The 22,851-nt window shown below is 41.6% G+C and overlaps 1 protein-coding gene across 1 annotated transcript in view; it reads left to right on the forward strand.

The window, feature by feature from the left end:
- BTBD9 (BTB domain containing 9) overlaps nucleotides 1–22,851 on the forward strand; it is a gene marked incomplete in the record, with an annotated part of 110,772 nt that overhangs the window by 58,749 nt on the left and 29,172 nt on the right. Inside the window, 1 exon segment of the mRNA XM_072410005.1 lies at nucleotides 12,088–12,197. Coding sequence (XP_072266106.1) covers nucleotides 12,088–12,197 — 110 coding nt within the window.

Genomic DNA, 22,851 nt, shown 5'->3' on the forward strand with positions numbered 1-22,851 from the left:
GACTTTTTAGACTCTTAACATCCTTTTTCTGGACAGACGTTCATACATACTGTCTGTGTAGATGTCGGCAGCACCCGACTTAGGCTGTTTTTTGGCTTAATCGTAACTGAAGGGTAAGTGCCCACAGTGTGTTCATACCGCACCTCAAATGCAGGTCAATAAAATCCAATGCAAGTGGAGATTTAGGGGCTGCATTTGCATTTCTTTGCATGCAGCAAGTTGAGTCAAGGTTCATTTGAACTGCAGGAAAAGCAGAAGACACAGCCTAGCCACCTCTCTGGTGGACCATCTCTTGCAAATCTTCTCCTTTATTCTAATACCTTAGACTTAAAGGTCTCCTCAGTGTTCTGGATTTCCAGGAGATTTCCGTCCTACACTAATTCCTTCCTCTCATCTCTGAAACCACTGTATGATGGCAGACACAGACCAATGGAAGTGGAGTACATACTAAGAGAGATGGGGTCGAAAAAAGCAGTTTGAAATTAAATGAATCTAGTTGGGTTGTTCATGGCTACTTGGTGTATGTCCAGGTGTAATTTTTATAACATGTAAATACATCGGTGCCATCCTTGCCTGACTACAGTAAATACATGCCAAGCTCCAAATGTTGCACTGGGATTGTGCTCTTTCTAATTCAGTCTCAGGTCCACCATGAATTTAATGTTTTATGAAACCTTTGAAATCACTGAAAAAATTAATCCCAAGCTACCGTAAAACGAGGGCTCCTGCATGTAGCCAAGTCCTTTCCATTCCACTTAAATCAGGCCTTGTTCCCAGCCCAAGCCTACAGACTTCTTGCTCCATACATAGGTAAGTAATATAAGTCAGTGTTCAAACCAGGCTTTTTTTTAAGCCAAGAGGAAGAAATTGGAGGTGGTTGGCAGCCCCTGTATTGTGACCCAACACTTTAGTAACCACTCAAAAACAGCCGGGTGGTTACTGAAAAGTGCCGGGAGGTTCACCCAGCCTAAAGGGGCCCGGGAGAACACTGTAAGTATTGCAGTATCAGCACTCGATTGGACCGTGGAAAGAAATAACACATGGATTTTTTTCTTTTTGCAATGTGGGTATATTTTAAAGTACCAATATTCCTTAAAGTTTCCATTATGCCAGCATACAAGCTGTAAAATCATTCAATGAACTTCTGACACTTTCTAAGACAACTGGTACTTGGGGCCACCATTGCATCAGTATTAACTTAGCCTTTATATATGGCTTCTTAACAGAGAAGTGCACGTCTGCACTAAAAGCCACTGGAAGAGATATATCTCCGTCTCAGAAATCCTTAACGTAAAAGGAGGGCCATCCATCTCGGCCTTCATAAATTGCTGTAAAGACTTGAGGACGTGTCTCCCCGGGTGAAAGGCAAAGCAAGGTTAGCGCTATTAACAGTCACTGTGCCCTTGCTGGATGGATCTTCACAGACTGACTTTATAGAAGTTCTAATAGAAAACAGAGAGGCTTCTCGCTTAGACGTGTCACTTCCCATCTGGACCTCATCAAGATCTACGTCCCCGGGGGACAGAACACTTTCCCACGTCACTGATCGAGGCACAACCTGGTCAATTGTGGCTTGTCTTCGGACTAATTTGAAGCTTGGTTTTCCTTCATTAGCGCAGAGAGTTGGAGCCATATATTGCTTTTCAGCAGTGGGAGATTAAACTCGGAGACTGGATGGCCAAGGTGACACAATGCTGCAACGTTCCATCTACTTTTCCAGCAGTTATCAGCCTGATATTTATATGTAAAACAGACCCATTATCACTTCGGAAAATAAACTACAACCCTGGCTGTGAAGGCAGATTATGTTTATGGCGTCCCTATCCTTGTAAATGCTCGCTACATGGATAGAAATTTAAATTGTAGCTTCTGTGGCCTTTTCTCCTCCTTGACATGTCATCACCGTGCAGGTCTAAACCAGGGAAAAAGAAACTTCTCTTGTGTTTTGTTATCCTTTGTACTCTTGTCCTGAACACATTGTTAGCAGGAACGTGGGATCTCTTTGTAATAACAATGCTTATAGATTGTAATTGTTGATTAATATTACACAGGATTTATATAGCACCAACATATTACACAGCGCTGTACATTAAATAGGGATTGCAAATGACAAACAGATACAGACAGTGATACAGGAGGAGAAGAGGACCCTGCCCTGAAGAGCTTACAATCTAAGAGGTGGGGTGTCACACAGTAGGAGGGGGATAAGGAATGGGGAGTAAGTAGTGAGGGTTTAGGAGACAGAACAAGATAGGTAGGCAAGTTTGAAAAGATTTGTTTTGGGGACTCTTTTAAATGAGCAGAAAGTAGGAGCAAGCTGAATAGGATGAGGAAGATAATTTCAGAGAGTCGGGGCAGCTCTAGAAAAGTCTTGGAGAGAATAAATGAAGAAGTCAGTGGGTCGTGGAAGGGGCGAAACAAGCTATCATTCCATTCCGCCTATTGTGTGATACTTCCCCACCTCATGTGTCACCATCTGTATCTGTCTGTCATTTTGAAATCCTATTTAATGTACAGCGCTGCATAATATGTTGGCACTATATAATTACTGTTTAATATTAATAATAGCTGGGTAGTAGTAGTAGTGCAGCCATCTCTTTGTTTCCCTGCCTCCTTTCTATGGATCATGATTTCCTCCACCTCTCCTGCTGCTTCTTCATCATTACCCCATCACTCATCAAATCACTGGTGGTGTTCAGCTCTAATATGAGGAAGCAAAACCCTGTAAGTCTATCATATGCTATCAATAGAGCCACCCCCATGAAGCGACACCGTGCAGAACAAGACATAACAAGCCAGCAATGGGAAAAGATCAGTGAAAGGGAAACCACAGACAATCCTGGCGAATGATCAAATTTTAAGCACAGAGTTCAGTTTCCCTTTAATTGGAGAAATCTCACCAAGACTCTTCCATTAGAAATAGAAGAAACCCAGCAGCAGCAATAAAAATCCATTTTAAATTCTGTGTGTATTAACGGGCAGCAGGGACAAAAAAAAATTCCCTTGTAATAAATTGATGGCAAGGTGTGTGACCCGGAGGGTCATTCGATGTGACGAAGGCCGGACAGAACGCTGTAAAAAGTTACTATCCTGTGCAGAGATTTTACAGCGGCTGCTGTGTAAATTTTATGTGCGGACCGAGCTTCCGGGATGGTGGGTGAAGGACGTGTATGCATATAATCAGTTGTTATTGGGATTTGAAAAACAACCTCTGTCATTGACTAATAAACACAAGATGCCCCTGGCCATATACGATGAAGTCACAGATCACGGCCACCATACAAACCTGAGACAAACCTCGGGTCATGGAGGAAAGGCTTTCCGTATGTATTGAGATTCTAACGAAATTCTAACCAAATATACCATTGGAATACAAATAAAAACTGTTAATGTAATCACCAATTACACCCCCCTCCCCTCTCCCACTGGCATATTAAGTGCTGACACTTTTATTTCTTGGCTTTGGGTTCATTACCTGCAGTCTGCATAAATGAATTCTCCTGACATGTCACAATATTCAGTAACAATATCATTGAGCTTCATTTTATCATTAAATTGCTATCCTTGATCTCCAGCCAGGGCAGAGATTATGTCATCAGTCTGCTGCAGACAGGAATAGGCATTCCTTTAGTCTCTTCTTCCCCCAGTGATCAGACTTCAATGCTATAGCCTTGTAGTAGATCAAGGTAACCGTCTACAGCAGGGGGTGATTTGTGTCAGCCAAGAACCGAACAGGTATTGGGTTTCCAAAGCTCTTTATGTCACAATCCTCTTTCCAGAAATGAGATGGATGATGATTAATAAAGATGGCACCATCCTTCTCGAGAGAAAAGCAGATGAAGACATTGTCGGGAAGTTCTGTGATCACTGAGAGAGGTAATCACTTAGATAGAGGTGTTGTACTGACTCCCTGGGCTCATATAAAGTGGGGGCCCCAGATTCAGAGGATACCCGCTTCCTGTACCCCTGCTATCAGATAGGGCCCTGGAGACGGTGGGGTCCCTGAGCAAATGTCCCATTTGCCCTATCCTAAAACCAGTTTACTGTGATGCAAATATCTGTTAGTAGGACCACTTTAGGGTAAAAATCAAAGAGTATATTTGTCCGAGCAAGGCTTTGAAATGCTGCACACATGATGGTTTTTCCTCATCACATCTGGCTATTGTAAGGCACTGGTCCTGTGCCAGTGCTCACCAGACACCAGTCCCCCAATCTATCTCCACCTATAGCAAGCCCCCTGCTCATCCTCGGGAGGGCAGTTGTGCCATCCCAGCACATGGTTGCCCACAGGACTTCTGTACACAAAGAATGCCGTCTGGACTGACAGAGGACCAGGAGCCCACCAGAGCAGCTCAGGGGACACAATGAGAGGTCAGACAGTTCAGGGTCACTAACCAGGTGATTTATAGATGATGCACAGGACCAGAGGCAAGTCCAGGAAATAGAGCCAGGGGTTATACACAGGTAGTAGGTCCATCAAACAAGGTATCCAAGGGTAGAGCACAAAACAGAATTGGGGTCACAGGTAAGGTCAGTACATGCAGCAATGGACCACAGGGTCACTAAACAGACTCTCAATGGTAAATCCAACAGATAATCTCACCACTAGCAGGCTCGCCAGGATAAACGCTACAATAGGCAACTAGCGCCTGGGAGCTGAGAAGTTATAAAGTCCAAGCAGCCAATGACAGAGCAGTACATTCTCTAAAATTGCCCTTCAGCTTGAGTGTATGTGCCGGGGATGCAAAGAAGATACATCGCAGGTGGAGGCTGCATGGCTAAAGGGAAGCTGGGGATGCTGAGAAAGGTAAATTTGGTAAAAAACGCAAGACTAAAGGCATACAGTAGATGTTGTAGACAACTAACTCCCTAATCTGCTAACTAGGCTCCTCAGGTAAAACAGGCTACCCTTATAGGCCTATACAGTGAAGGTCTCATTTCTTTAAACAGCGCCCTCCGTAGGTGATTGGTAGCTGCTTGTTAAACCAAAGGAACGGTGCATACACAAATCAAGGGCAGGCAAGAGAATAATAGGTTTACCATTAACTAAGTCATTGTGTTGAGTAGAGTAGTAGTTCCATTCGATGCCTCTTGTCCAATAAATTTTTATTGACAAAAGCTTAAAAACTGAAGCTTGAGGCTGAAATACCTCCGCATTTGTAGTGGGTTGGTTCTTGCCATTCTTGGTATCTAACAAATCTCCGGGATGTAACCACAGGCAGTGTACACAAAATCTGCTAAGGAAAAGGTCTTTATTTTTCAGAGCAGGCTTTTCATGGCTCTTCTGCCAAGGGGTATTTTAAACTTGAACACAAACCAGGCAACCTCATAGCAGACCTCCTATTTGTTATATGTATTAGTTTTTAATGGCTTGATTTTTAATTGGAATTACATGAGATTGTGTTTTGTCCCTGTAGTTCTGGTTCCTCTGTGTGTTGCATATTGGAAAGGTTCTGTCTAGACATCTGATTAAGCAGATTTAGCGATGCAGCATTTGCGCTTGGCTGATACTAGATTGCTCTCCATTCTCTGTGTGAAGTGTGATGTTTCCCACAATTGTGGGGCCAGCAGAGAAATCTTTTCTTGCATCTTGTTTAGTTCCAATATATCTCTGTCCCCAGGCCCCTGGACCAATTACCATGCAATATTAAAAGTTAAATGCGGCTATTTTTATTAGCAGCGTCGCCCACTGACCTCTTGCAATTAGGAAGTAGCCGAGGCAAATTCCCTTGTGGCATAAAAGATTTTGGAGAGCTCCATCAAAACCCACAATTTTTATATATATGTGATAAATCAATGGACTGTTAAAATGTTAACCACCTTAGCTAAAGAATTTCTTTTCATTTTTCATTATTAATCTTTCCTGTCTAGAGTGTATATTCCCAATGCAAGTTTTATCAGCATCAGTATACATTGCTCAGCTTACCTTTAAAGGAATGTATCATGTAAAATATCCACATGAAAAGTAGATGAGTACATTATTTAGCGGAGTAAGAACCCTTTTATTTTTTGTCTTTATTATTATAGAATGAGAACTATATTAGAAAAGTAGACAATACGTGGTGTGTGAGTGTATATACAAGTAGATATATCATTTTTTAAATACTATTTTTGTATCGGACAATCACAGTATTAAACAGAAACACACCGCCATCTATAGGCTGTAGTGACCCCTATCAGCTGAAATATTTGTTTACTAAATAAAACCTTTAGCTGACACTAATGATATGATCCAGAAACACAATACAGAAAACCAATACATCTGTTTTGGGTATATTAAGGACAGATGGGTTTTTTTAAGGTTGTTACAGAGAAAACCATCGAACGTACAAATACCAAAAAGGATTACACATCAATTTTATTGGAAATTTCAATGCTAACAGAACAAAAACTCTCTGGTAATATGTGCATCAGTGCTTACAACAAAAGACTGTAATAAATGATATCTTAGGTACAGTTGAATTAATATTATTAAACAAGACTTATATAGCGCCAACATATTACGCAACACTGTACAATAAATATGGGCTGCAAATGACAGACAGATACGAACAGTGACACAGGAGGAGGAGAGGACCCTGACCCATGAAGCTTACAATCTAGGAAGTGGGGGAAGTCTCACACAATAGGGGGGGATATGGAATGGTGGGAAGTAGTGAGGGTTTAGGAGACAGAAGAAGACGAGTAGGTGAGGGGGAAGTGTTGGGTTTTGGGGATCTTTTAAATGAGCAGAAGGTAGGAGCAAGCTGAATAGGACGTGGAAGCCCATTCCAGAGAGTCGGGGCAGCTCTAGAAAAGTCTTGGAGCTGTGCGTGTGATGAGGTTATGAGTGAAGAAGTCATTAGTAGGTGGCTGTGGAGGGATATGAAGGCAAAGCACTGGAGTTTTGAATTTGTGAAATGTAAGCCAATGAAGAGAACTACAAAGATAGGCAGCAGAAGGAGCGTGGTAGGAAGGCTGTGTATGGGGTAGGTAGGTGGGTAGGTAAGCTGTGTATAGGGTAGGTAGGTGGGAAGGTTGTGTATGGGGTAGGTAGCTGGGCAGGCTGTGTGTGGGGTAGGTAGGTGGGAAGGCTGTGTATGGGGTAGGTAGGTGGGAAGGCTGTGTATAGGGTAGGTAGGTGGGAAGGCTGTGTATGGGGTAGGTAGGTAAGAGGGCTGTGTACGGGGTAGGTAGGTGGGAAGGCTGTGTATAGGGTAGGTAGGTGGGAAGGCTGTGTATGGGGTAGGTAGCTGGGCAGGCTGTGTGTGGGGTAGGTAGCTGGGCAGGCTGTGTGTGGGGTAGGTAGGTGGGAAGGCTGTGTATGGGGTAGGTAGGTGGGAAGGATGGATGAGTCTGGCTGCAGCATTCATAACAGATTGTAGAGGAGAGAGTCGGGTTAGTGGAATACCAGAGAGGAGGAGGTTACAGTAGTCCAGACACAAGATAACAAGAGCATGTACAAGGAGTTTGGTGGTCTCTGGGGATTTTGGAGATGTTGGTTCTAATTGGCTCTATGCGTTTCGCTCAAATGCTTCTTCGGGATATTGGAAATTTAAGTTTCAGAGAACTAAATAAAGGCTAAAAATACACAATAATTTAACATATCTACAATCTGCATATATGAGTGAAGATCATCCCAATGTAGGATAAATCTTAGAAGAGTATTCCGTACAATCTATGATATCCTTTATTATGGAATTGTAACTACTGATTCACCGCTATTGATTACCTGAGAGTTTTTGTGCCATCATTGGAATTTACAATAAAATTGATGTTTAATCCTTTTTGGTATTTGTATGTTTTCTTTTCTCAGTAACAATCTTAAAAAAAGAACCCTCTGTCCTTACCATACCTGTGACAGGTGTATTAGTGTTCTATATTATGTAACTTTTATATGCATTGATTGTGTATTATGATTTTGGAAGGTAACTCCCCCAGTTGTCTTATTCATCATCAAGAAATATTTTGATCCAAATCGGGGATTAAATTGTTGCTAAGAGCATTTTTAACAGCTAGCAACCATAAAACATGTTGGCTGGTAACCTTTAACGAATAAATGTTTATTAACATTGTGAAGAATGGAATGTAAAGATTGCAGACGGCAGCTGGTTGGAATAAAATGTATTACTTGCAGGTAATGATCCAGAAGGACTTGCACATTATTTACCCCAGACATGGAAGCTCATGCACTATATACATACAGTTAGGTCCATAAATATTTGGACAGAGACAACTTTTTTCTAATTTTGGTTCTGTACATTACCACAATTCATCTTAAATGAAACAACTCTTGATCTCTTGAAACAGTTGACCTGCAGACTTTCAGCTTTAATCCAGTGGGTTGAACAAAAAGATTGCATAAAAATATGAGGAATTAAAAGCCTTTTTTTTTTTAACACAATCACTTCATTTCAGGGGCTCAAAAGTAATTGGACAAATTCAAAAGCTTAAAATAAAATGTTAATTTCTAATACTTGGTTGAAAACCCTTTGCTGGCAATGACAGCCTGTAGTCTTGAACTCACCAGATGCCGGGTTTCCTCCTTTTAATGCTCTGCCAGGCCTTTACTGCAGCTGCTTTCAGTTACTGATTGTTTGTGGGCCTTTCTGTCCGAAGTTTAGTCTTCAACAAGTGAAATGCATGCTCAATTGGGAGAAGAATATCCCAAGAATATTCCACTTCTTTGCTTTAATAAACTCCTGGGTTGCTTTGGCTGTATGTTTTAGGTCATTGTCCATCTGTATGACGAAACGCCTCCCAATCAATGTGACTGCATTTAGCTGGATTTGAGCAGACAGTATGTCTCTGAACACCTCAGAATTCATTCGGCTGCTTCTGTGTCACATCATGGATAAAGACTAGTGTCCCAGTGCCATGGCAGCCATGCACACCCAAGCCATCACACTGCCTCCGCCATGTTTTACAGATCATGTGCTATGCTTTGAGTCATGAGCTGTTCCACGCCTTCTCCATACTTTATTCTTGCCATCATTCTGTTAAAGGTTGATCTTGGTTTCATCTGTCCAAAGAATGTTTTCCCAGAACTAGGATCTACAATCTAGGATCCCAGCATTTTCCAGAAGACGCTGACCTGCAATTAGAATACACAATGATGTTTCGGTTACAATTTCTGGCAATCATGAAGCATTCCTGTAACTTCTGATACATTAACTTTTTTCTGTGATAAGCTTTTCATGATCCTAAAATTGTTTTAAATGCAGCCGCAAACCCGGTATTGGAATACACCACTGACTGTAATATGGTGTGCTTACCGCCATCTTTATACACCCTTGTACCTCGTACTGCCCTCCAGGGGTGATAAGGTGCACCCTGCTATAGATTTAACATATTCTATATTCATATCCTATGCTTCAGCTGGGATTCTGTTCTGTAGGAATATTTTATGGTAAATCATTTGTCAGGACTTTTTGTCATGCAAAAATTGTTAATCTGCAACCCCTTCCTGTCCCTGTGGTGCCATTTGTTATTTCCCACATTATGTCCGGGAATTTCAGGTCATCATTAAAGTATGTTGAGAGTGTCTAATAAGAAAAGCATCATAATGTGAATAAATACGCATTGCACAGCAAACAATACCCACACATTAGGAGAACAATTAGGTTCCGTACACATGTCAGATGATTCTTGTCCGATTTTCGCCTTAGGGCTGGATAATCTGATGTGTACAGCGGTCGTTCGATGTCGTTCATGGATCCCTCCTGATGGATTCATGAGCAACGAATGAATGGAATGCAAGTGAAGGAGAGAGAGAACTGCAGGTGCCATTTGCTATTTTCCCCCTCTCTATGGAGCACAACAATGCTCTAAGTACAGAGCTCATTTTTGCATCTTTCAGTCTTTTGTCTTTACGCAGCCTTAAATAATAAAGCCTTGCACCCCGTATTCAGCTCTAATATGTAAGGCGAGGGCGATGCCACAGACCTCCTGCAAGATCCTTGAAAACGTGCACAGTCATGGAGCATCCTCACTCAAAATTATCATGAGCTGAAAGGCCCATGATATCACATTCACCCAGGTGAATGGCTGAGTGTCTGTGCAATTCATGACTTTTACATGTGAAAGATGGTTAAAGGATCTAAACATGAAGCAGACGCTTAACTTTAGATTTAGAGCTGCGTCATTGGACACTATAGGAAAGTTTCTGTCTGTGTGATCTGTTCACAATACTGCTGATTTATATTCTGATTTCTGTTTTTTTCATCCTCGGCGCCAATACTTCTCATTTTTCTGCTCTGCTCCCTGCACACGTTAATTATCCACACAATATGGTGTGGGGAGTGCACCTGTACCATTTGGTGATCTTCTCTGGTGAGAACGGGGGGAGCCGTCTGCTTGGCACGCCTGTTAGGGATTTTAATGAAGACTATATGAGCTGTTTGAGTGACACCGAATAAAAATATTGACTTTCATTAGAGAAACACGATGAGTTTCTCAGCCGTCGTGTGCTGGTCATACTAATCACTTCAAGTTTGAAATTGTCATATTATTATTCTCTTCTCTGCGTGTCGTGCCATTGTGTGCTCCAAACATTAACCGCTTACTGAAGATGAATGGAGATGAATGGATATTAATACCCTCAGAACCTTTAATCATTTCCCATTTACACAATAAGGGACCACATGTCTAATATTTACATAAATAGCCAAACGATGGTTACAACACCCTGCATAAGCATGCAAACACGGCCAGGAGATTTGGGTTTTATTACAAATTACAGTGTGAAGGATGTGTGACCGACTTTGATGTGAAGGGAAGGATGGTTGGTAACAGATGTGATGGTTGCTGCATCTTAAGCTGCTCCCCTACTGGGACATTACCCTCCACACTTTTAGACTTTACAGAGAAAGGTGATTAAAACAAAAAACATCCAGTAATTACCTGAACCGTGGAGAAATCCAATATTGGAAAGAGGTCATAGAAGAATGGCAGACGAGTCCACAATGTCCTGTTGCAAACGAAAACCTCTGATCACACAGGAAGGATTAGAGCAGCAGCAGAAGAAATTGCCAGACTCCTGTACTGTGCTATAGAAATAGAAAGGGTCCCAATAAAGTCACTTTGTTGTGTATAGATTTAGTTTTGGCCCAGCGCAGAAGGACTACCTGGCCCCGCCATCCTCCTCTTTTTTTGAGTTGTTTGTCACCCGAACTCAGACAGGTGCGAGATCAGGGGTTGCACTTAAAAAGGTAATAGTGACCATTAAATCGGCCAAATACATTGCTAGAATCATCAGTTAAAATAAGAGATATATGCATATATATGCAAAAACCAGCGACCAATAACAATATGTCAATAAATATGACACAATAATATACAGTAGCATCAATCCACCTCCAATGTAGCTTGATGCGTGTCACAGTGCAAACCACTTCTTCAGGAGCGTATAATTAGTGGAGATGTTAGATATTGGTAATTATAAAATGCCACTGATCATTTTTTGTTGCAAAAGGATCAGTGTCATTTTATTATGAACAATATATAACCTCTCCGTTGATTATACGCTCCTAAAGAAGTGGTCTCCACCGTGATACGTGTCGAGCTACATTGGAGTTCGAAATATGTAATAATTAATGCCTAAAATTAATGCATTAAAAAAAAACTTAGTTTTATTCCATATTGCATAAATATTAAAACATGTGTACGGTAGGTATACTAACAATATTGAAGACTGTAATGATTTTATCAATCACTGAAAACAAGAAGGAATGTTTTATTATAAATCCTCTCTCGGAGTCACATTTCAGTACAGTAATACAGTGGGATTTTGTGTTGTTGGCTGTGGTTTCTTTGCCTGCGGACAATCTGCTAACTTCCTGCCAGGCTCCTGTAAAATGGAAGAGGAACGTCTGCACTCGGTTAATACCAATTATTACAATTAACTTGTGGCTGCTATCTGGTTAGTAGGAGATGCCAACCATCCTCCAGGACTTATTACAGTGTATGGATCCCATTCTGTGCCACTTCATATAACCCTGTCCATGGTGCACTGTGTGGAGCCATTGGTCCATGCACTCTGCAGTCTTCTTTAAGGTGACATGGTAAATCAGTTCACTTGGCCTGACTTTGTTTTCATATATCTTGCAGGTACATCAGGATTGTGGGGACTCACAACACGGTCAACAAGGTTTTCCATCTGGTGGCCTTTGAATGTATGTTTACCCATAAATCCTTCACCCTGGAGAAAGGACTCTTAGGTAAGAAACAAGATGGGGAATCATCCCCAATGTTCTGCTGGGCGATTTGGTCCCCAGGTATTGATTGCTTAAAGGATCCATTGATGGCAAAACAGTAAAAAAAAAAAAAAAAAAAGCATATTGTATGCATTGTTGTGCTCTAACTTTTGATACACAGGTATATTTACTACATTTATTTATTTAACACTGAAATTTCTGAGTTGTACCTAAAATATCTTAGATTACTTATATGATAGAAAATCATTTTCTTGCTGCAACAAATTGGCATTTAAAAATATTAGTTTCTACCAACCAGTCCCTGGACGACAACCATTAATAACCTACATGCTCTGCAGCAGCTGATTATTATTATTCATTGTTTGGTGCGCTGCAGCCATTGGGCCATTGGGCCCTGCGCTCTGCGGCCATTGGGCCCTGCGCTCTGCGGCCATTGGGCCCTGCGCTCTGCAGCCATTGGGCCATTGGTCCCTGCGCTCTGCAGCCATTGGGCCATTGGTTTTTTTTAAACTGGAAAAAAAGACTTTCCTGACATTTAGTGAGAGTGTGGAGACAGCACAGCAGTGTTACAGGAATGCCTTGCTAGTGTCATGTGGCAATACATTTTAGTTAGTGCCAATGACATGACTATTGACTTTGTACAGAGCTGCATTGTATGTTGGTGCTATATAAATACTGTGCAAATACTGTTCAGCATACCATTCACCTTAGAATGTTCTGACCTGAAACCATGCACCAACATTTCAATATCCTAACCATATACAGTGAGGAAAAGAAGTATTTGATCCCCTGCTGATTTTGTACGTTTGCCCTCTGACAAAGAAATGACGAGTCTATAATTGTAATGCTTTATTGTAGCTTTGAGAGACAAAATAACAACAAAAGAACCCTCAAAAACCCAGTGCTCCAAGGTCAGAGCTTGATGTGCATTTTAATGAGTAAAATAAGTATTTGATCCCCTATAAACCAGCAAGATTTCAGGCTCCCCGGTGTCTTTCCTGTATGCAGGTAACGAGCTGAGATAGGCAGCACCCTCTGTAATTTATCCAAGCTTGTTACAGTACCTGTATGAAAAAAACACCTGTCCACAGAAGCAATCAATCAGATTCCAAACTAGCCACCATGGCCAAGACCAAAGAGCTGTCCAAGGATGTCAGGGACAAGATTGTAGACCTACACAAGTCTAGACTGGGCTACAAGACTATCGCCAAACAGCTTGGTGAGAGGGTGACAACAATTGGTGCGATAATTCACAAATGGAAGAAATACAAAATGACTGTCAATCTCCCTCGGTCTGAGGCTCCATGCAAGATATCCCCTTGCGGAGTTACAATGATCATGAGAACGGTGACAAAGCCAGCCCAGAACTACACGGGGGGGACTTGTCAATGATCCGAGGGCAGCTGGGACCATAGTCACCAAGAAAATGATTGGTAACAAACTGCGCCGTGAAGGCCTAAAATCTTGCAGAGTCCGCAAAATCCCCCAGCTCATACAGCACATGTACAGGCCAGTCTGCAGTTAGCCATTAAACATCTGAATGATCCAGTGGAGAATTAGGTAAAAGTGTTGTGGTCAGATGACACCAAAATTGAGGTCTTTGGCATCAACTCAACTTGCTGTGTTTGGAGGAGGAGGAATGCTGCCTATGACCCCAAGAACACCATCCCCACCGTCAAACATGGACGTGGACACATTATGCTTTATGGGTGTTTTTCTACTAAGGGGACAGGACACCTTCACCACATCGAAGGGCCAATGGACAGGGCCATTTACTGTCAAATCTTGGGTGAGCAATTCCTTCCCTCAGCCAGGGCATTGAAAATGGATGGATGGGTATTCCAGCATGACAATGACCCAAACACACGGCCAGGGCAACAAAGGATTGGCTCAGAAAGAAGCACATGAAGGTACTGGAGTGGCCCAGCCAGTCTCCAGACCTTAATAGAAAATCTGTGGAGGGAGCTGAAGGTTCGAGTTGCCAAACATCAGCCTCGAAACCGTACTGACTTGGAGAGGATCTGCAAAGAGGAGTGGGACAAAATCCCTCCTGAGATGTGTGCAAACCTGGCGGCCAACTACAAGAAACGTCGGACCTCTGTGATTGCCAACAAGGGGTTTGCCACCAATTACTAAGTCATCTTTTGCAAAGGGATCAAATACTTATTTCACTCATTACAATGCACATCAAGCTCTGACTTTTGAGCACTGGGTTTTTGAGGGTTCTTTTGTTGTTATTCTGTCTCTCACATCTACAATAAATCTACCATTACAATTATAGACTGGTCATTTCTTTGTCAGAAGGCAAAGGTACAAAATCAGCAGGGGATCATATACCGTATTTTTCGCCCTATAAGACGCTCCAGAATATAAGACGCACCCAATTTTAAAGGAGGAAAATCTAGAAAAAAAAGATTCTGAAAGATTATTCCCCTTCTGATCACTCATGTGCCATTCAAATTCCCTTTCTGATCACTCTATGCCTTTCAAATTCCCTTTCTGATCACTCTGTGTCATTCAAAATTCCTTTCTGATCACTCTGTCATTCAAATTCCCCTTCTGATCACTCTGTGCTTTTTTTCCACTGTACGGCAGTTAGGACAGGGAACAGCAGGTGGCGCTGTGCCGGCTTCTTTCGCTCTGCTTTACAGACAGGAGAAGACAGGTGCTGCTGCCAGAGAGAAGAGACAGACGCTGCTGCAGCCAGAGACACACGCAGGATCGGGTATCGGGTGAGTTTATTATTTTAGTTATTTTATCACACCTTTGTTGTATAGGACGCACTAACTTTTCCCCCCCAGTTTTGGGGAAGAAAAAGTGCGTCTTATACTGCAAAAAATACGGTACTTCTTTCCCTCACTGTATATTGGATCTTACGATCTGCACCTGTCGGACATTGATGCCCCTCTATGGTGGTACTTAAATTCCATGCTAATTAACTTTTTTTTTTTTGATGATGATGATGTTCACATCCTGCTCTGCTCAGGTTACTGGTTGCTAGATCAGCGAACAGAGAAGTCTGTATATGTGTTGAATAAAACCAACCCCAGAATACCAATTTTCCATCCTGATTTCCACAGCACAATATTTGCCCTGATGAAGGGGGCTGTAAAAGTCCATGAAGCGTGTTTTTTCTTTTCTTTTTTCATTCATTTTACACTGTGATGAATAAACATAACCTGGAAGTTCAATAATAGCTGGCACTTTTTATTTTTTAGATATTATGAAGACTGTTCAGTCTTTACACTTGGTTCCCCCCGCACAAAACTAGGATAAGTGAAAACCTGGCTGGTTCTCTTTAATTTGTATTTATTTGTGTAGAAGGAGATGCAGATTCCAAGGATATTGCAATGTTTGGCAACATGTTCCTGTAAACAAAGTGACAGGAACGGAGGATGAAAACTCCTGAGGGTGACAATGGCCAGCAGCACCGTCCCTTCCAGATGGTGTTTTTAATAAATTTATTATGCATCCATGAAAGACGAGATGGGAATTTGGGACGGGAGCGGCACATGGACCGGACCCCTCAAGGCAGAATAAGAATTGAAGTTTGTGCTGCAATTATAACCATTTGTTAACTTGCCACTTACAAAGTGCCGGAGAGAGCTCCGCGTGTAGCAGAATGGCAGCCTGCAGCCCACCAGAGTCAGGCTGGTGTCAGGTTATGTGGATGGAGCCATTTATTCTTAGTGGCCCTTTAAAGGATAAATGATCTTTATTATAAATTATTTTTCTCTTGAAAAGCATACTTTTTTTCTGGCTACCAGGTGTTCTATATCCTTAGAGACTGCAGACTGTTATGTTCAATGAGACAGACTTTCTAAGTGAGATAATAAAAGTAGAGGATTAGAAATAAAGTCTATATACTGTACACCAAGGGTGCCCAATAGGTGGATCACGATCTACCGGTGGATTGCAAAGGCATCGCGAGTAGATCGCGGAGCCCTGCCTTTCAAAATGAACTCTATCACGCACAGGAGTTAAGTCCAAGTTTTTTTTATTGCTGGTAGATCATTTTGACTTGGTCATTTTAAAAGTAGGTCACAAGTCAAGAAAGTGTGGGCACCCCTGCTGTACACTATGTGGCTACCCCTTCAACTGCCTGAGTTCAGGAGTTTCCTGCAAAGGAAAATATACATAAAATATATTCTAAACATTGTGCTCCTTCACCTATGTGGTCACAGTTTGGTAAAGACACTTTACCCAGCAGGAGAACATTGGACAATTGTGAAAACGCCCAGATTTTGTAGAAGGAACCTGTTAAAATGTGTCCCAAAAGAAAAAAAAACTAGGTTTTTCCATATTTTAAAGTATAGAAAAACCCTGCTTTTTAAGCTATTCATTTTTTTTAGTATTCTATGTCGTGTGAGGAGAAAAAAAAAGTTTAGGAAGCATGTTATTTTTTCACACAGGTGTATTGGGCTCCTTGGCATCCCAATGCTTCAGTTTATAAAATTGTCCCAGGTCAATTGGCAATATTCCTTTAATTGTGACACATTCGTTCAGGAATTTGAGGCTAAAATAGTTGAGTCGATTGAAGTTACCCAGAAAAAAATGAGTATTTTATTTAAATAAAGCACCATACTAACCGATTTTTCTGATGTTTCGTAACTGAATCATTTATTCAGTGAATAAGTCAGATTTTACCTGATGCTGCATCTACATAGTTTTAAACAGGGCATCTGTCATGTGAGTGGCAAGAGATGGTCAGTTATCATCGGTGATTGGCGCTCATTAGTTGATGAACATTAACACCGATGGGTGTCCAAAACTCATAGATACTGAGCAGGGGGTGGGTCCATGACATCCAGGGGGCAAAGGAAGTGGGATGAATGACACTCGCGTGAGTGCCAGGAACAACTTCTAATAAAGGTGAGGTGTTACATTAAATGTGTGAATAATTATTAGTAATGAATATATTGTTTCCCTGTGATGATACCATTCTGTACTTGAGGAACAACAAGGAGATTTAGGATGTTTGGGTTCTGACAGTTTACGATCTTTCATCCTCCGCTGACGTCTTCCCCCTCTGATCCCGCCAAGTTCCTCACCGCCTGCTCCTACATAAAGAATAATTGTTCTAGATGTGCTCTGCAACTGGCTAATTAAGAAATAATTACATCATTTTCATGCCATTTAAAAACATTAAAATTTTAAGAACAGAAACCTGTGGAGATGAGGCGATATAAAAAAAATTATGGGAGAGCGTCATAACTAATGGGGAAGTTTATAGAGCCCTCAATCTACGCTCCTGCTACTTTTCAATAGGCTGTTCCTCATCCGGCTGTCATGCGGGGGAAAGAATCCCAATTATATGGACAGATTAGTGGCGTTCAGAGGAGCAGCAAAACCTCTACGTTTTGTCTCCTGGTTGTGGAACAGATTCATGTTTTATTTGATGGATTTCATTGTCACTTGTAATTTCTATATAGCCAGCAATGTCCTTACATGGATTAGACAATTCATTATTATTACTATGATTAATAAACAGGACTTATATAACACCAACATATTATGCAGCCCTGTACATTAAGTAGGGATTCCAAATGACAGACACAAACAGTGACACGGGAGGAGGAGAGGACCCTGCCCTGAAGAGCTTACAATCTAATAGGTGGGGGAAGTCTCACACAATAGGAGGGAGATATGGAATGGTGGGAAGTAGTGAGGGTTTAGGGGACAGGAGAAGACGGGTAGGTGAGGTTGAAGCGTTGGGTTTTGAGGGCTCTTATCTTCAGTGATTTTTATTAGGTTTTTAAAAAAATAACAAAACATTTTTTAAAGAAAAATAACAATATACAAATAGGCATTTGTATATATCCATGACATAAAGGCGAGGAGCAGTGAAATAGTACATGTGGCAATAATAATTTCTATACATTAATAATATCAACATACATGTACAAATAATTTGACAACAAAGCTGTTTTCCTTTCACTAAACAGTCCTTTTTCTAACCTTTTGAGCACATAAAATAGTTATACTACCCAAAGAAAAAAATAAAAAGAAACTTGTAGGGAAAAACAGACAATGAGGAAATAAACTGAGGACTCTTAAGTGAGCAGAAAGTAGGAGCAAGCGGAATAGGACAAATAAGACCATTCTAGAGAGTTGGGGTGGCTCTAGAAAAGTCTTGGACCCATGCGTATAATGAGGTTATGAGAGAGAAAGTCATTGGGGGAGTGAGGAGATGCAAAGCACAGGAGATGAGTTTGATTCTAGGGTGAAATGGAAGCCAATGAAGAGAACTACAAAGAGAGACAGCAGAAGAGGAGCGGTGGGAAGGCTGTGTATGGGGTAGGTAGGAATACCAGAGAGGAGGAGGTTAGTAGTCCTGACGAGAGATTATAGGAGCCTTCACAAGGAGTTTGGTTGACTCTGCGGACAGGTAGGGGTGGATTTTGGAGATGTTGTGCAGGTGAAATTGACAGTAACTGGAAATGATCTGAATATGAGGGGTAAATGTATAATATAATAATACAATATAGGAGTAAAGCCTGGCACACACACAATAATTGTCCCTGTCCGTTTGTGAAAGGCTTTTAACCAATATCTCAATCCGAGAAGTAGTTGGTGACTGTGAATGGTGCCTGAACGAAGATGGCTTCCTGCTCTCAGAAAAGCAGATGAAAGGCATTATCAGGGGGCAGCAGTGTGATCTCTGTGAGCGGTAAATAATAACTGAATGTGTAACACATTACTAAGCATGCAATTTGCATAATAATAGATCCGGCCATGTAAAGAATTATTTGCTGTTTGTTTTATAAAGCCGTTTTCGATTTGTAGGTTGTAAATATACACAAGTGGGCAGTATTTGCTGATTGCTCATGCAGGCCTTGTATCCCACTGAGCAGGGACTCCGCGCTCCCTCTGTTCCCATGCCAGGCTGTCACAGTCTTTCCAATGTGGATGAAAGCCGCCGACTCTCATGGCCCTAATTGATTTCATTTACTAATGGAGGTTCTGCAGCACAACAAACACAATCTAGGTGTGAAAAGCCAGGGGAAAAATCGCCTTTAGAATGAAAATATGGCCGACAAAGCCACCAACAAATGGCTGGGGAAACCATAACAGAAGCAGTGATACTAAATTTAAAATCAGGTAAAGATGAACTGTAGGCGGATATAAAGAACATAAATGCAGCTCTGTATTTGGTAACACAACATTGTTTTTATGTATTTTTGTAATGTGAGAGCTGTTATCAGCCATATGTTGGTATGTTGATAGGAGAAAGGAGCAAAGAGATGCGTTCATTAGTTGGCTGCATCTTCACTTATCATCCAATCACAGGATGAGGGAGGGACCAGACCTGTAAGTGTTGCTGAACTGCAGCTGGTCTAGCCTAAATCCCCTGCCATGCTAGTAGAGGCTGTGTTATGCAGCATAGTGGTGTAAATATCCGGACTGGATAGACTGGAGTGCCGTATATTTATTTTATCTCTTTCCCCGAAGTTCATCTTTTGAAAGGGAAATTCATTACCATTAGGAAGCAGTGTAATAATGAATACAGATGCTCTGGCAAATAGAATGCATGGCAGGCCAGCAAAAGGTAGGTCCGTGTTTGCATATGATGGGGCCCCCATTTGAGTCAGTCTGTTCTGTGGCCCTGCATGGCTGAAGCATGGGTCTTTGAGCATGGAAATACCTGGAAGTGGATTTGCACTCGTTTAATGTCTGGGAGCCGCGCTCTGGCCTGCGCTGTCCGTCTGCTGTCATTAGGTATTTGTAGATAGTGTGCGTGCTGCTGGGCTCTTCTCTCCTCTTCTCCTACGCTTCTTTAAAATGTAAAACAAAATCCCCGATAATTGAGTCACCAGGGGCACCACACGCCGTCATGTTCTGCTAATGACAAACATCAGAGAGTCCGGCTGTGAAGAGATTCTGATACAGAAATGTCACATCTGAGTGAATGGGAAACCCCTCACTTCTGGAATGATATAAATCACCACACACAAACACAGATCCTTCCAGGGTGTGGGGGGAAAATGTTCAAGATGGATTGATTTGATTAGTGCCTGCTGACATACCCCACACACTCCTCTCCTGTATATAATACCCCCTGTCATACCCCCCATTACAAATACCTGCTGGGGCTGATACCTCACTTACATAGAGTATAGTGGGTGATAGAAATCTAAGTGTCCAGCTAAGGAATCGTCTATCTAACCAGCCCAAACCTTGTAGTGGCTGGGAGCAGTAATGTGGGAGTAGAGAAGTTTCTCATTGCACCTCCTTATATTTTAATGCTATGTGTTAGTTCTGTGGTGACAGAACGCATAGACAGTCATACGTCCATTCCCTCTGCTTATATATTCTGCAAAGCTATACCCCAGCCATATGTAATAACACATCTATCCCATTCCAGACCCATACAATGCCATTTAATCCATGATTAAAGAATATCCTATAGAAATATTGCGCATTGGTTCTCCGAGTGCCGCTAACCTCACTTTCACTAAAGCTAAAAATTGCTCAGCGAGCTGGTCAATGTGCCGTCCATAACCCATTGTGCTGAGCGTCAGGAAAGGTTATGGCATTTGTAAAATTCTGCTTTTGTGTGAGATTTAGTAGAGAACGTGTCTATTAGCCGCAGTTGAGTGGCTGGCGAGCAATTTAGGAGTGCGTCTGCCAGACATGAAACATTTAGAAGAAGCTTCTGCAAGATAAGTGGCCACATAAAACGCTTCTCTGTCTTATTTCTACTTTCAGCAGATCGCGGTGATAAAAGTGCTATTGTAATGAATGTAAATAGTGCGATTTATACAGCGGTTTTACTTTTTACGGCTCAGCGCCGTGGTGCGCGCCTCTGAGATAAACAGCTCAGGTCTGCGTGAAGAGACGTCCTCTCCCCCCCGAGGCACAGGGACCGTTATTGTCACTTATCCCAGACACTGTAAATGTTTCATTTTTCTTTGACACCCCAACCAGAAAGTGATTCTGGAGAAGCGGTGTGTTTAATGCACGGATTAATGGTGACAAATGAATCCTTTCTGACAATATTACATCTTCCCAGTGTGCAAGCTGCTAGGATAACTACTATAATGCCATGCCTGGGTAATATTTACACACAACAGTCCTGATTGGGCTCATGCAACAAGCAGATTTTTCAGCAATAAGGGTAAGGACCTGCCAGGTTGTTGTTGCTTTCTGCAGCCTTGCTGAAGAGCCTTTTCAGATTAAAACTGAAATTTTTTCTCCAGCCAGAAATTGAACAAAACCCTCCCAAAAAGTAAAAAAATACATGATGGAAATGCATTAATTTTTCAAATAGTTTAAGTACCTAAAATTGACATAAACCTTCAATATGATTATCAAGTTAGATCCTCTAAACCCTGCAATGAGGTTTTTTATCTCTACTCTTTTAGTTTCTAACTTTCTCTTCTAAATAAACTTTCAAAACTTTCAAAACCTCAGCTTTTTCCTACTACTGTAAGTTGGTGAACCTGTAGGATTGGACTGATTTGGCATCAACCTTTTTCAGCCTCTATACAGAAAAGCATATACCGGAAGAAGGAGAAGAAGCATGAGGAGCCAGTTAATACTGTAGCAGTGCTCATGTACATAGGATGACCATTTTTATAGTTTGAGTGCAGGTTGACAGATGATTGTATCAGTTACCTGCTTCCCTGTCCAATCACCAGTTCAGTGGTAAAAAATTACTCAGATCGAGTGATTGGAGCCCTTGATTGTCATTTTAGTGGTAATACATTACCTTCCTCTATCCACTTGAGGAAGCTGAAGTAACTTCTTCCTAGGGGAACAAAATCTGTTCCCTCTTTTATTAGTAGGGACAAAAATGACGATAAGGTTTAATGAAGTGGATACCATTTTTCTATCCTTCACTTTTTTAGAAATAGTCCTCAAAGTCAAAACACAGCCGGTATCAGTACGCTGCTTATCCCGGACAAACACGGTGACAACCTCACGTTTTCCAACCAGAGTAATTTACCCAAACATAGGTAGTTCCAAGTTTTACACAAATATTCACACCATGCATTCACCCATGCTCATACTAGCTAAAAAGTCAGAAAAAACATTTCATCATGAAGGGGACCATAACATCGCTGTTAGCATACTTTCCCACTAAAAGTCCCATAGACCAGAAGGAGAGGAGAGACTAGTAAGGAATATCTTACCATAGGCCACTTAGTGTCAGGTCCACTTGCTTACAGTGCCAGGAAGAAGCCAAGGTTCTGGGTGGCGCTCCCATTATCAACCAACTGATACAATCATCTGTCAACGTGCACTCAAACTATAAAAATGATCATCCTATGTACATGAGCACTGCTACAGTATTAACTGGCTCCTCATGCTTCTTCTTCTTCCAGTATATGCTTTTCTGTACAGGGGCTGAAAGAGGTTGATGCCAAATGAGTCCAATCCTCCAGGTTCACTTGCTTAAAGTAGTAGGAAAAAGCCGAGGTTCTGGATGGCGCCCACCCACATTCTCCACCAAGTGATAAGGAAAGCAAAATCCTCTGCTCACGGTAAAAGTTTAAAATGTTTATTTAGAAGAGAAAGTTACAAAGTAAAAGAGTAGAGATAGAAAAGCAAAAGATTGACACACCTGGAGACCTCATTGCAGGCTGTAGAGGATCTGACTTATATTAACCACCTAGCTGTTAAGCCCGACCTTCGTACGGGCAAAAAAAAATGG

This window comes from Pyxicephalus adspersus, chromosome 4, assembly GCF_032062135.1.
Source record: "Pyxicephalus adspersus chromosome 4, UCB_Pads_2.0, whole genome shotgun sequence".
Taxonomy (NCBI): domain Eukaryota; kingdom Metazoa; phylum Chordata; class Amphibia; order Anura; family Pyxicephalidae; genus Pyxicephalus; species Pyxicephalus adspersus.